Below are 14,217 nucleotides of genomic sequence, written 5' to 3'. Positions count from 1 at the left end.
CACACACACACACACACACACACACACACACACACACACACACACACCCCCCAAGCTGTAATCAGCCAAAAGTGAAAAATCCACACTCCTCCGTCTTAAAACTAAGCTCCAGGATAATTCAACCAAGTCCTGAAAAATGCTTGTTTAAATGAGCAGGAGATGTGGTGGAATCTTCTCTCCTTTCAAAAAGGGATTGAGTTTAGTCTTCCCCTCCTAGATAACAAGTTCTCCTGGTCTGACAGCCCCAAATTCTAGTTCCTAGGGAAAGTGTGACAGGGTTGAATAGCCGGGGGACAGAAGAGATTTTAGATTTTCATCTTGCTCCTCACTGGGGTTAATTTTGGTTTAGGTCAGTTGCTTCTCCATTTGTAAAAGTGTAGCTAATGTGAAGAGGGTATTGTGTAATTGCCTAAAAAATAACTGGCAAAAGTAGGATTACTATTTTACCACAAACTCACTGAATAACATATTTTTATTCTTTTCTTCCCAAAGTTTTGTATCAAGTTTTCCAGTCAAAGTCCTGAGGCTTTATGCTGATTATTTTGTGTCAGTATGTTTCCTAGAAACTGATGTTTCAAAGGAACATTAAAGGACAGGGCAAACTTTTTTCTTCTTTTCAGAAATGAAAGGGATGTTTCCCTCCTTGCCCTCACTGATGTGTGGACACCATCTGATGGGATAGACTGCATCCCTTCGCTGCCTTCTGAGCTACATATAGAGAGGCCAGGGCTGTCAGGAAAGCAAGTTCAAAATCTTGGTTCTGATGACAGAAGAGCCATTCGCTCCTCTCTATAATTGTCCTTGTCTTTTTTTCTTCTTTCACCCTAAGCAAGACTTGTAATAATAAAAATTATTTTGTTGTTAGTCATTTTCAGTTGTGTTTGACTCTCTGTGACCCCTTCTGAAGTTTTCTTGGCAAACATACTGGAGTGATTTGCCATTTCCTTCTCCAGCTCATTTTACAGATGAGGAAACTGAGGCAAACAGGGTTAAGTGACTTGCCCTGGGTCATACAGCTAGTGTCTGAGGCCAAATTTGAACTCAGGTCTTCCCAACTCCAGGCCTAGTGATTAATTCACTGTGTCTCCCAGCTGCCCTAATAATAATAATAATAATAATAACAATGATAATAACAGTTAACATTTATATATAGTACTTAAATGTTTGCAAAGCACTTTTCACATGATCCTATTCTCTTACAACTCTGTGAGATAGGTGCTACCCCATCTTACAGATGATGAAACGGAGGCTGAGAGGTTAACTGATTTGCCCAGGGTCTCATAGCCAGTAGGTATCTGAGGCAGGATTCAATCTTACATCTTCCTGTCTCCAGATCCAGTGAGTATTCACTATGCCACCTACAGCAAACTCTATAAAATACTTCCTAATTCACCAGGCTCGGGGTAAGGATTGATTTTTACTCTATCTATAAAATGTCAAGAGCAATTCTTGCTAACTTGCCATTATCAAAACAGGGTGAATGTTTGGAACTGAGGCTTGTATGTGTGTGCGGGGGGAGTTTACCTTGCATTTGTGAAGCCCCGAGTTTTCTGAGCAAATCCTGAAGCCACACTGGAAAGGGTGTTCCTAGGAACAGGGCTTGGATAAGACACAGAAGCAAGAAGCCATTCCACACCACTGAGATGATATAGAAATGGCAAAACCACCTGTAGAAAACAACAGAAACTTGGTTTAAGTCAAGGGGGTTTGGGCTAAATCAGCCTGGACAAAGTCTAATGTTTCTTATGACTTGCATTCTATCAGAAAGCTATTGCAAATTTACTTTTGGAACGAGGCTCCCTGGCAGGAGGCCTCCATGGGACTGACTTGTAAAGTTTAATAAGAACACTACAAATCTTACAATATTTAGATAGAGGTTCAGCTAGAACCATTTCTTATCTCTCAATGACTCCCTAATCTGGATTCAAGTTCCAGAGCCAGGGCCATAACTGCGTCCAGGAAAAACAATGTTATGCCTTCCATAGCCAAATGAAGGCAGGATTTCTACATACTTCAACAATAGGTACATGATGGTTTCCAAAGATTTTGCAGGATTGTATCTGATGGGACAGACTGCATCCCTTTGCTGCCTTCCAAGCGACATACAGAGAGGCCAGGGCACAGCCTTTGCCTCAGTCAGGAAAGCAAGTTCTGACGACAGGAGTAAGAGCCATATAAACCCTCATGCACCACACCCTGGAGGGCAGGTTAACATTATTTGTCTAAAGAGATTAAATTATTCTGCTTGAATAATTAGTCAGCATTAGATTTTAGGAGCTTTATTTGAAAGTAGCTAAGTGGTGCAGTGGAAATAGTGCAAGGGCTGGAGTCAGGAAGACTCATCTTCCCGAGTTCAGATCTGGACTCAGACACTTACTAGCTGTGTGACTCTGGGTAAGTCACTTAATCCTGTTTGCCTCAGTTTCCTCATTTGTAAAATGAGCCGGAGAAGGAAATGGCAAACCACTCTAGTATTTTTGCCAAGAAAACCCTGAACGGGTCACAAAGGGTCGGACACTACTAAAAACAACTGAATAGAAATGATGAAATTACCAAGAAATATACATCTTGCCCCATTTCCAAGACACTCTCAGATTTAACTAAGATACAGCGAGCATGGTATAATGTATCAGAAAGCTAGCCTTGGAGTCACAAAGACCTGGGTTCAAATTCGACCTCTGATACGTCATATCATATGGCTATGGGGAACACAATGCACTAACATTGTCCATGGGGTTTTCTTGGCAAGGATACTGGAGTGGTTTGCCATTTCTTTCTCCAGTGGATCAAGGGAAACAAAAGTTAAGTGACTTGCCCAAGGTCATACACCTAGTAAATGTCTGAGGCCGGATTCGAACTCAGGTCTTCCCGAATCTAAGCCCTGAATTCTAACCACTGAGCCACTTAGCTGCCCTGTCTGATACTTACCTGCTATGAAATCCTGGGCAAGTCACTTAACTTCTAGGTGCCCCAGGCAAGTCTCTATGATGTGCTCCAAAAAGGGCCTTCGAGGCCATCTAGCCCAATCTTTTCATTTTACAGACAAGGAAACTGAGGTCCAGAGGGGTTCTGTGACTTACTCAAAGTCATACGTATCTGAGTCAGCATTGGGTGCTCCTGACACCAAATCAAGCACTCTAACACTCAGTTGTGGATCTGCATTAACAGAGGGAGTTTCATAAGTGGGAATTCCCCACATGGATGAAATTCAAATTCCAGTCCCCTCTCACACTCCCTCTTAAAAAAAAAAAAAAAAAGCACACCCACACCCACAAATAAGAATCAATCAACAAGCATTTATTAAGTGCATGTACCAGGAGTGTGCTAAGCCTTACATATATAAAGCAAAGCAAAAAACATAAAACTAAAAAGAAAAAAAAAAACCTTTCCCAAGAAGCCAATTCTTTCAATTTGCTCCATTTGTAGTCTGGAACAAGACTCTCAAACGTCAAACAGTCATTTATGGATTAAAGCAGCCTTAACATCAACATACTGCAGTTGTTCCTAATCTCTACTGCTGGCTAGCCATACCAACAGAAAAGGATTGGTTTTCTTCATATATATACACACACACACACATAAGTATAGATACATACACTATATATGTGTATACATATATATACATATATTTTTTTTGCAGCAATCAGGGTTAAGTGACTTGCCCGGGGGTCCCACAGCAAATAAGTATCTGAGGTCACATTTGAACTCAGGTCCTCCTGACTTCAGGGCCAGTGCCCTACCCACTGCCCCTCCCAAATACTTTTTAATAAACACAAACATGGGGGTGGAGCCACATGCTGCCTCCTTAAAATTCACCCTGGCTTCCTCCCTGTGCACTATCAAATGTCTGTAGGAGCAATCCTGGTCCTGCCATCACCTTCTACTATGCCCTCTCTTCTTTCACATTCCCATAGGACACTTCAGACCTCACTTCAGAAATGTCATGCACACAGTGCAAGCTTCATGAATGTTGCTAAAAATGCCTGAATTAGTAGTATGTCCCAGTCTGTGGAGTTCTGGGGTTAAAGCTTTGGAAAAAAAAAAAAAAAAGAGTATGTACAAAATAGGAGTGGAGGGGAAGGCTGGCTTACAGATCTCTGGAACACACTGCATGAAGAATTTGAAATTACAAGCTCTACCTTTATTTGTAGATTTTTAAAACACCTGAAATAAAGGGCACTGACTCCAGTTAATAGAATTGTGTTCACATCCCTCTTCTGATGTTTCCTGCTTTCATGACAAGTTGCTTTGCCTAGAGAAGCTTTCAATTTCCTTACGTGTAAAATGAGGGGAGTTGACCTGGATGATCTCTGAGGCCCCCTCCTAGCTACTGAGCAGTTATCCGAGTTCAAAGTTTAAAAAAAAAATAACAAAACACCACACCCAAGAAAATCATGGCAGAATGAGCTTTTGAGGTCTTCAGCACAAATCTGGAAGTTTCAAAGCCGTGCAACCAAATTGCTCCACACGTAGCTGACTTCTCAGAAAATGACTCTAAGGCAACAGCATTTTAGGAAGTCAAATCTCTGGCAGCTAAAAAGGAAATCTGAAAACAACAAAGAACCCACAACATCTCTTGTGCAAATGCAACGAAGATGTTTAATTTATTTGAGCTTTAATTCTCAGACTGGTCTGCTACATAGAAAAACAAACATTCAAGGTTTAATAATATTTAAGCAGTCAATGCGCAGCATGAAGTGGAGGGAGGGGCAGGGAAGGTGACTTTGAGCCTGCCAGTACCAATCACTGACTCAATTTAAGTATTAACAGTAAATTTTCTGAAAAAAGAAAACTATGACAAAGTCTCCCAGATACTATCTGGGAAAAGGATGAAATCTACCAGATCCTATCAGACCTGCCTAATTTGTTCTGACTTCAAGTAGTTCAAAAAGCCTGTGATTTCACTGGTGCAGGTGCTCTGCCAATACATTCCCAACTGGAGTAGAGTTCCTAAGTTGCTGATGGCCAAAAATGAATAAATGAACAAACAATGGAGTCACCATTTGCTGGCTCATCTTCTGGGCTTCCTCAGGCTTAGCCAAGCTGGTCCTTCAAACAGACACAGTGTTTCCTGGATCTGCACTAAAAACCTTTTCCACCTTCACAGAATCCAAGTTGACACAGAACTCGGAGATTATCTAGTCCAGGGGTGGGGAACCTGTGCATGCCACATAGATCTGAATGAGAACTCCCTTTCTAGCATGCCTGGGAATGAAATATGATCCAAACTTTCTTTGAAGACCTCTCATGACAGGGAACTCACTACCTCCCAAGTCAGCTGTTTCAACTTTTGGCAAGCTTTACCAGTTTGGAAGTTTCCCCTTAATTCATACCTAGATCAGTTTGTCTGCACCTTCCATTTAGGGTGTCCATCCCTTCTGCCTCAAGGAAACTTTCTAAAATATTTAAAGATATCTGTCAAGTCTCACCCTCTATCTCAATCCTTGTCTTCTCCAGGCTAAAGAATCTTAATTCTTCTGACTGATCTTCATATGATTTGATCTCAAGGCCCTCTACCACCCACATCCTCTTCAAATAGCTTCTTCTAAACTAAACACAATCCAGGACAGGGGGTCTGACCAGGGACTAGTTTTGAACACTGGGCCTCTTCAAGTAGCCTAAGATACAAGCAGCTTTTCTGGCAGTTTCTACAGGCATGGCAGACCCTTCCATATGACCCTGGCCACCTTCAGGCACAACAGGGCTAGTGGAAATGAACAGAGGCAGGAGGGGGAAAGGTGACAGCAGAAAGACCACTGGATCTGTAAACAGACAAACTGCCAAGAGCACTGCGGGCATCTGTTTTCACTTCTCTATAAAACCATAGGGATGGACTGGGCCCTTCCAGATCCAAATCTCGTCCCTTGAATTAAACAATGATAGTACTCTAATTCAGGCAACTGTGATTATTTAATGTCACATACACCCTGGAGAACGCTCAGGCTATTACCTCTCTATCCAAAAGCTGCTACACTGAAACTTGACATCATTTGGCCTCATATACAACCAGTCAGTAAACGGTTATTAATTGCCTACCATGTGCCAAGCACTGTGCCAAGTGCCAGGGATACAGATAAAGGCAAAAGACAGTCCCTGGGTTCTAGAAGCTTACAATCCAATGGGGGAAGTTGTTCAGTCGTGTCCGACTCTCCGTGACCCCATGCTGTCTAAGGGGTTTTCTTGGTGAAGATACTAGAGTGGTTTGCCATTTCCTCCTCTTGTGGATTAAGGCAAACAGAGGTTAAGTGACTTGTCCAAGGTCACACAACTATTATGTGTCTGAGGCTGGATTTGAATTCAGGTCTTCCTGATTCCCATCCCAGGACTCTATCCACTGAGACACTTAGCTGCCTCCAGTTGGGAAAAGACAACACATAAAAAGCGGGTGAGTGGGAAAACTGCGGAGGGAGGAGGTTGGAGGGGAGGAGAGAGAGGGTGGTAATGGCTTCGGGGAATGATGAAATCCAGAAGAGTAAGTACACCAGGTTTAAAATGATTCGATGGCTGCCCTGGGGCTCTCCTAAATGGAGCAGCTGGGAGAAGCTATTCCACAGTCACCCTCTCCAACCAGAGGAAGGGAGGAGCCCCAGGGCCAGGGGGGACCAAGCAGGTATGAGTTTCAGAGTTGATGGGATCTTGCAAGAGGGAATGAAGAAATATCAACCGTGGGGCAATGCAGTGGTGCAAGGACCAACTCATAGTATTATAGGAATAGATATTCGAGCTGAAAGAGACCTCAAAGTCATTTAATTCATACTCCCTCATTTCACAGATGGGAAAATGGAGGCAAAGAGAAATTAAGTAACTTGCCCAGAAGGCGGTAGGCAGTGTTTTTTCCACTACAGCATTAGTTGTTCAGTCATTTTTTCAGTCATGTCTGACTCTTGTGACCCCATTTGGGATTTTCTAGGCAAAGACACTGGAGAGGCTTGCCATTCCCTTCTCTAGCTCATAGATGAGGAAATAGGCAAACAGGGTTAAGTTTAAGTCACTTGCCCAGGATCACACAGAAAGTGTCTAAAACTGGATTTGAACTCAGGTCTTCCTGATTCTAGGCCTGGTGCTCTATCCACTGAGACACCTAGCAGCCTTACTACAAGATAGGCTGGCCCCGGTAATGAGGGCCGGTTGGTGGCTCAATGGTTAGAGATTGTCCTGGAGTCGGGAAGACCCGAGTTCAAATGTAGCCTCAGACACTCACTAGCTGTGTGACCCTGGGCAAATCACCTACCCTGTCTGCCTCAGTTTCCCCAAATGTAAAATGGGGAATAAGTGCCTACCTCCCAGGGTTATCATGAGAATCAAATGACATTTCATCATGTTGTTTCCTTCGTTAGATTGTGAGCTCCTTGAGCAGGGACTCTCTTTTGCCTCTTTTTGTATCTCCAGTGTTTGGCACAGTGCTGGCACATAGCAGGTGCTTAATAAATGTTTATTGATTGATTCATAAGGTGCGTGGTACACGGTAGGTTCTTAATACATGCTTGTTCCTTTCCCCTTCAAGGAGTTCTCATTCCTGGCATAAAGAATTAAATTTCTTCATTTGTACGATGGGATCATGGGAGAGCCATCCAGTCCAGCCCCCTACCTTACAGATGAGGAAACTGAGCCCCAGAAAGCTGAACTGACTTGCCCAAGTGGTAGCCCAGGCATGAAACCCTGGTCCTTTGACTCCAAATCCTTCTCTTTTCAATGAACAAAGCGCCTACCTTACCCTTTTGTTTTTAATTTTTAAAAATAATTCAGATGTGACCAACTTTGATAGACTTAGCTCTTCTCAGGAATGCAATGATCTAAGACAATTCCAAAAGACTCATGATGAAAAATGCTATCCACATCCAGAGGAAGAACTGTGGAATCTGAACACAGATTGAAGCATACTATTTTCTCTCTTTATGTTTTTTTCTTTCTCAGAGCTTTTCCCTTTGGTTCTGATTCTTCTTTTACAACATGGCTAATGTGGAAATATGTCTGATTGATTGTACATGTATAGCCTAGATCAGATTGCTTGGGGAAGACCCAGGGGAGGGAGGGGGAAAAATCTGGAACTCAAAATCTTATAAAAGTGAATGTTGAAAACTAAAAATAAATTTTAAAAAGGAAGGAAAAGAGAAAAAAAAGAATCCTTGTATGAAACAAAAAAATAATTCGGATGGAATGCAACATAATCAAATATGTGTTTTCAATACATTCAGACGTCCTTCTCAGTAAGAACTATGGTTAACACACCTGTCATTGTTTAACTGGATCTGTACCATTATCTTCACTGACAATACAAAAAGAAATGTATTGTTTAGACTTAGAGAAAAACAATAGCTGAGACATCTCATGGGAGGTTCCGCCCCAAAACTCTGAAGGAAGTCCTCTAGTATTATTTCATAATTTAGTGGAAAGACAGGAAGTTACTAGAAGCCCAAATAGAACTAACTGTTAATAATAATTAAAGGAATAAAGGAAAGTCACTAAGTCCTTGGGCACATAAATCATTTAACCTCTGGGTCTCTGAGTTATATGGGATGATCTCTAAAGGTCTGTTCAGCTCTAAACCCTAGGATGTCTCAAGCTTTTGCTCACCATATGACAGTGATAGCTGTTTTCCTGTGTCAGGGTAGGATTCAGAGAAATCTGTGATAAACATGGTACATCAATGAAGGAAAAGCTTGGAATTTCATCAGCACAAAGCACTCCCTCCATCTAAAGATAGCCTATGATTTAGTGACATGCCCAGGGTTATAGCATTAGTAAGCATCAGAGATGGATGTGAAGCCAAGTCTTCTCAGTTTCTAGCCCACTTTATCTACTGCCCCTTGTCAACTACTGTGCAGGGATATCAAACACTTAAAAAAAAAAGATAATTAAATTAAATGGGAGATTCAGCATTCTGCAAGGAGCAATTTCTCCTCCATTTTATGGTAGTGTGTTAATAATAGAAAAGGTGATGTGAATAAAAAAAAATTGGAAGGGAGAGAAAAGATTAATTCTGATTAAAACCAGAATGACAGAATTTCCAGTTGGCAAACATAAATTATAACCCCTTTGGCTTAATGATGGGGATAATCTCAGAAAGTTAAGATTTAGTTAAGGCCTACACTTATTATGTCTGCATTCTTCACTCTCTTTTTCTCTTGTCAGAAAAACTGCTGCCATCAAGTCATGCCAACGCATATGATCACTGATGTAGAGATGCAAGAGACCTTTGGAGCCACTGGTCTAACCTCATTTTGCAGATGAGAAAACAGAGGCTGTGAGAGGGCAGGTAACTTGCCTAAAGTCATGTGGTTGGTTTTGTAAATGGCAGAACTAGATACAATCTCAGGGCCTGTGACAAAGTTCTCGGCTCTTTCCATACTATCCCATGCTGCTCCTCCACCAGTCAGAACATAGTGATTATTTACATCTCAAATGTCAGGCTGTATTTAGCTTTTCAGTCATGGAATATAGATTAGATTGCTTTGGGATTATGCTTTGTTGGCATCAAAAAGATTCCACATTCTTCTCTCCTAAATGCCAAATATAAACACATTCTCAGCCGTACCTTGGCACTCAATTTTTTAAAAAAAGTGAAGACATAACTAAAACCATCCCCTTTCAAATCTCTGATTCACAGAATTGCTCCTTAGCCCCAATTTAATTTTTAGCAATTTAGCAATTTATCCCTCAAGAAAACAACAAGCCCTATACATCTTCTCGACATGGGATATGCTGAAAACCTGATATTCCAAATACAGAGGCATTTTAGAGATGGAAGAGATTAGGTCCCTGTACCTTCAGAAAAACTACACAAATGTGTTGTCACTTAACCAGTCAACTCTGATAATCACCAGAAGTCAATTCTACCTGATATGGGTTCATTTAGGAGATTCATTCCAGATATGAGAGGGAGCATTGTTTAATATGGAAAACTTGCCTGTTACACCGAAACAAAGGCCCATGACTAAGATGGTAGTGGTGACCAGGGTCCAAATGCTAGAGAAAAAAAGGAGGTATATCTCATTCAATATAATGTTGAATGCTGATAGGGCTGATTTTCCTTTTATGTGGGCTCTCCCTATCTAAACTTTAGGTTACTCAACTTTGTAACTCACCACTCAAGGGCCCCGCTGTCCTGCTTAGTCAAAGTGGATAGAGAGCTCTGACTGGAGTCTGGAAGACCGAAGTTCAAATCGGTGTGACCTTGGGTAAGTCACAATCTCTCTGTCTCAGTTTCCTAAACTATAAAATGAGGATAACAGCACCTGCCTCCCATGGCTCTTATGAGTCTCAAATGAGATATTTGTAAATCCCAGCACAGTGGTTTGGCATACAGTAGGTACTTAATAAATGCTTGTTGTCTCTCCTCTTCCCTACTTCTAGCTAGCCTCAGATACTCCCTGCCTCCAAGTCTTACCATTTGCCCTGCTAATATAGTACCATACCCTGCTCCAAAACAGTTATCAGATCAACATTGCCACAGCTTCTGCAAAGGGTGTGGATGCGGCAGCTGACTGATACTGGGTCTACCAACTGCTGTTACTTTCCACTAAAACGTTTTTTTTCCCCTGGCCTCCTTTCCTCCTCTATTTGGATGGTCTCTCCCACAAAATGTCTTAAGAGAACAATTTATGCAGTAACAACCTTATAAAGAAAACTTGAAAGACTTAAGAACCTAATCAATTCAATGAAAGTCACAACTCCAGGGAACCAATAAGGAAGCCCCATACCCACCTCCTGAGACAGATGACGGACTCAAGGATAGGCGTGACATGCACATTTTTGGACGCGGCTTACGTGGGAAAATTTGCTCTTTTTGACTAGGTATATTTGTTATGAGGGTTTTCCTTTTCTCAGCTGGAAGGGTAATGAATTGAAAATATCAAATTTAAAAGTAAGTTCCTGGAAGGCCAGTACGGTTTCTCTTTTGTTTTTGCATGCCCAAAACACAGTGTCTGCCTGACAATAAACGCTTTTCATTCACTCCTCAGAACACACACAGGAGAGGTATGAATGAGGAAGGGCTTTTTGAGATTTTTTTCTTTAAAGGCTTTGACCTTTAGTACGTCAACTCAAAGCTGGAAGATGATGCTAAGGGGGGTGAAGAGTTGGGTAGCGGAGTCTGTTAAGAAAGGCCTTTCCCTACCCAAAGCAATGGCTTATGTTTAGGCTAGGACAGCGCGTTCCGCACCTTCGGCGCCTAGTACGGCAGGGAGTCTGTGCCGGGAAGCATTCGCCCCATCCCAACGTGGCGGAGCCCACAGCCAGGGCACGGCTCCGCCCATTTACAACATGCTGCCCTCTGCTGCCCCCTGCAGGCCACACTGACGGGCGCCGCGCCGCCTCGCAGCCTTCTCGCGTCTGGCCCAGGCTCCCCCAAGAGCCAGCTAGGAAGCCGAAACCACGGTTGGTTACCTCTTGGGGACATCGAAGACCTCACAGGAGGCAGGGCGCTGCTGCCCCACACTCTTGGTTTTTCCATAGCGAATCAGGTCGTGGAAAAAGGTGGACAGGGGTAGGGGCCCTTGGGGAAAGGCGCTGGGCGGCACGGTCTGCAGCAGCAGGGCCAGGAGGAAGGCGCAGGCCAGGATCAGCCACAGGGCGCCGACGGGGGTGAGCTGCAGGAGCCCTGCGCCCACCCAGGGCGCCATGGCCAGCCAAGCCGCAGCAGCACACGCCTAGAGGCTGCGCGGAGCCAGGCGCCCGAGCATTCCCGGGAACGTCTCCCCGGCCCGCAGACTCCGAGCCTCGGCGCGCGTTTGACGCGCCACGCGGGGGCGGAGACTCGGGGAGTCCACGCCTGGCCGGGAGAGCGCGTCCGGAGCCCTGCGCTGCCGCGCTCAGCCTCGGCGGCCGGGGCCGTGGTCCCGGGGCTTACCCAGAGGGATGCGCCCTTCCTCCCGGGCTACCCTCGCCCCGCCTCCCTAGGGGATCCTCCCGCTTCGGGAGGCGGAGCAAAAATAAGCCCGAGGGGCTCATGGAGGTTCTAGAAACAAACAGGGTCTGTGCAATCAGCTGAGCTCGTCCCGCTCTTACTGGTGCGCCGGGCCCGTGCCTTGTTCACGGACTCCTTCGTCCAGGCCTCCCGGCAGAGCCCACATGTAGTGTGACCGAAGTTAAGGTGGAAATAGGTTCTAATCTAGGGCAAATAGACTTTTATAAGTGACTCCAAGCATTTTCAAAAGTGTGGGGAAGACGAAAACAGAAAGAAATACTCCCAAACACAAGGCGCTTACATCCTAATAGGGAAGACAGGTACATGTAAATATGGAGTGAATCAGTATAAATAGGTAAAAGGTGCTCAAATATAAGTAAGGTAGTTTGGAAGGGAGGGCACTTTGAGTTCGGGATTAGGAAAGGCTATATGCAGGTGATGCTTGAGCTGCATCTTAAAGAAAGAGGACTCAGGTGGAGGTATAGAGGGAGTGCCTTCCAGGCACCTCGTATTTAGTTTCATCAAGTCAAGTGTGCAGCAGTTGACAGTAAAAAGAGTCACAATTTTCAGACTTTGCCCGGGCTGCAACGATACCTTGTATAGTTTCTACCTAGCAGGCCCGCAGGAAATGTCAGTCCAAGGAATAGCTTTGCAAATTAGACAAAGCCTCTATTACAATGTTCCCTAAGGCAATTAAGTTGAATACATTTGTAAGTATATACTCTGTCGTGTTGATGACAAGAGCGGAAGACAGTAGAAGATACCACAAATGTCATTGTTACATAGAATGATTAGTCACTGATAAAAGTCAGCACGTGTTGCTTACCATTACAATTGCAGAGCTGTACTAATTTGTCGTCAACCACAAATATTTACAGATGCTTGATTGGATACCTTGGGGGAAGGTGCTGTGCTAGGGTACAAAGAAGAAATAAGACCACTGCCCTTCACAGACTTTACACTCTAGAAGGGGAGATAAGCTATGTAAACATGAAGAAAAATACTATGGTACAAATATGTATATGTCCACTATCTCAGAGAAAAGCGAGAACTCCCTTTTTGCTTGTTTGATAGCAAATTCAAAAAACATTTTTTAAGTGCAAGACACTAGGAGTACAAAAGACAAAAGCAGAAAAGTTCTCTGGAACAACTGATATTTATTGACATTAAACACAACACAAAGATATTATCACATTTGATTTGTGAGGTAGGTTCATTGCAAATGGGGAAAGTGAAGTTGATAAAGGTTATGTGGCTTACTTATATTCACAAAACTCCTAAGTATCAAAGGCAGAATTCACACCAAAGTCTCATCTCAGGCCCAGGGTTTTTTTCACTACTTGCATAGCAAGCCTTTCAAATGCTAACATTCAACTGTATGAACACATACAAGTGCAATACAGAGTAGGGTGGAAATGGCAGAGCATGAAAGAGATAAAAGAGCTTTAGGAATATTTGAGGAATAGTTGAGAACAAAGCTGAAAAGATCAGGGAATGTTTCGTGGAAAAAGTGTTACCTGAGCTAAGTCTTGAGAGAAGATAGAGCAAGCATGTGCCTACTATGTGCCAGGCACTGTACTAAGCTTATTTTATAATTATTACCTCATTTGATACAACAACACTGGGAGAGAAGTGCTGTTATTATCCCCATTTTACAGTCAAGGAAACCGAGGCAGGCAGAGGTTAATGACTTGCTCAGTATTTTATAGGTTTTGGCTGAGGACAGATTTGAAGACTTGAATTCAGATCTTCCTGACTCCAGGCCCAGTATGCTATCCACTGTACCACCCATGAAAGAGTTCATTATAGGCATAAAAGATAGCTTGTATGAATGCATGGAGAGAGAGGGGCATGTTGAATTCTAAGAATATGTAGTCGTAGACTCCATGTAATGTAGTAGTGTAAACAAAGACTAGGAAAGGTTTGAGCCAGAATGTGAAAGGCCTTGAAGGCCAGGTTGAGGCATTTATTTTTTATTTTCAAGTGATAGGAGCCCCTCAAAGTTTTTAAGCAAGGGAGTAATAGTATTAAGACTTGTTAAGCGTGTAAAGACATGTTAAGACTTTTAAGCAAAGGAGTGATGTGTTCAGAATTATATCTTAGGAGGATTATTTTGGCATATATGTGGTGGATAGATTGGAAAGGAGGATAGACTGAGCTTAGGATGCTATGCAAATGGTCCAAGAGAGAAATGATGTAGGCCTGAGCAAGGATGATGGCTTTGTGAGTAGAGAGAAGGTCATAGGTGCTAGCAAGGTCAGGGTACATTTAACAAAACTTGACAACTGATTAGAGATGGAAGGTAGAGGAAA

At 43.1% G+C, this 14,217-nt stretch overlaps 1 protein-coding gene across 1 annotated transcript in view; it reads right to left on the bottom strand.

Annotated features, from left to right (window-relative positions):
• SRD5A3 (steroid 5 alpha-reductase 3) overlaps nucleotides 1-11,621 on the bottom strand; it is a 22,375-nt gene extending 10,754 nt beyond the window's left edge. The window contains exons 1-2 of the mRNA XM_027836685.1: nucleotides 11,386-11,621; nucleotides 1,525-1,667 (exon numbers count right to left, since the gene is read on the bottom strand). Of these exons, the coding sequence (XP_027692486.1) occupies nucleotides 1,525-1,667; nucleotides 11,386-11,621 (379 nt within the window). The remainder of the gene's footprint in view (nucleotides 1-1,524; nucleotides 1,668-11,385) is intronic.
• Between the last annotated feature and the right edge of the window lie 2,596 nt (nucleotides 11,622-14,217).

Source organism: Vombatus ursinus, unplaced genomic scaffold (genome assembly GCF_900497805.2).
Source record: "Vombatus ursinus unplaced genomic scaffold, bare-nosed wombat genome assembly UNPS02014818.1, whole genome shotgun sequence".
NCBI lineage: Eukaryota > Metazoa > Chordata > Mammalia > Diprotodontia > Vombatidae > Vombatus > Vombatus ursinus.
The sequence above is the reverse complement of the archived record's forward strand: the minus strand, read 5'-3'. Positions and strand labels throughout refer to the sequence as shown.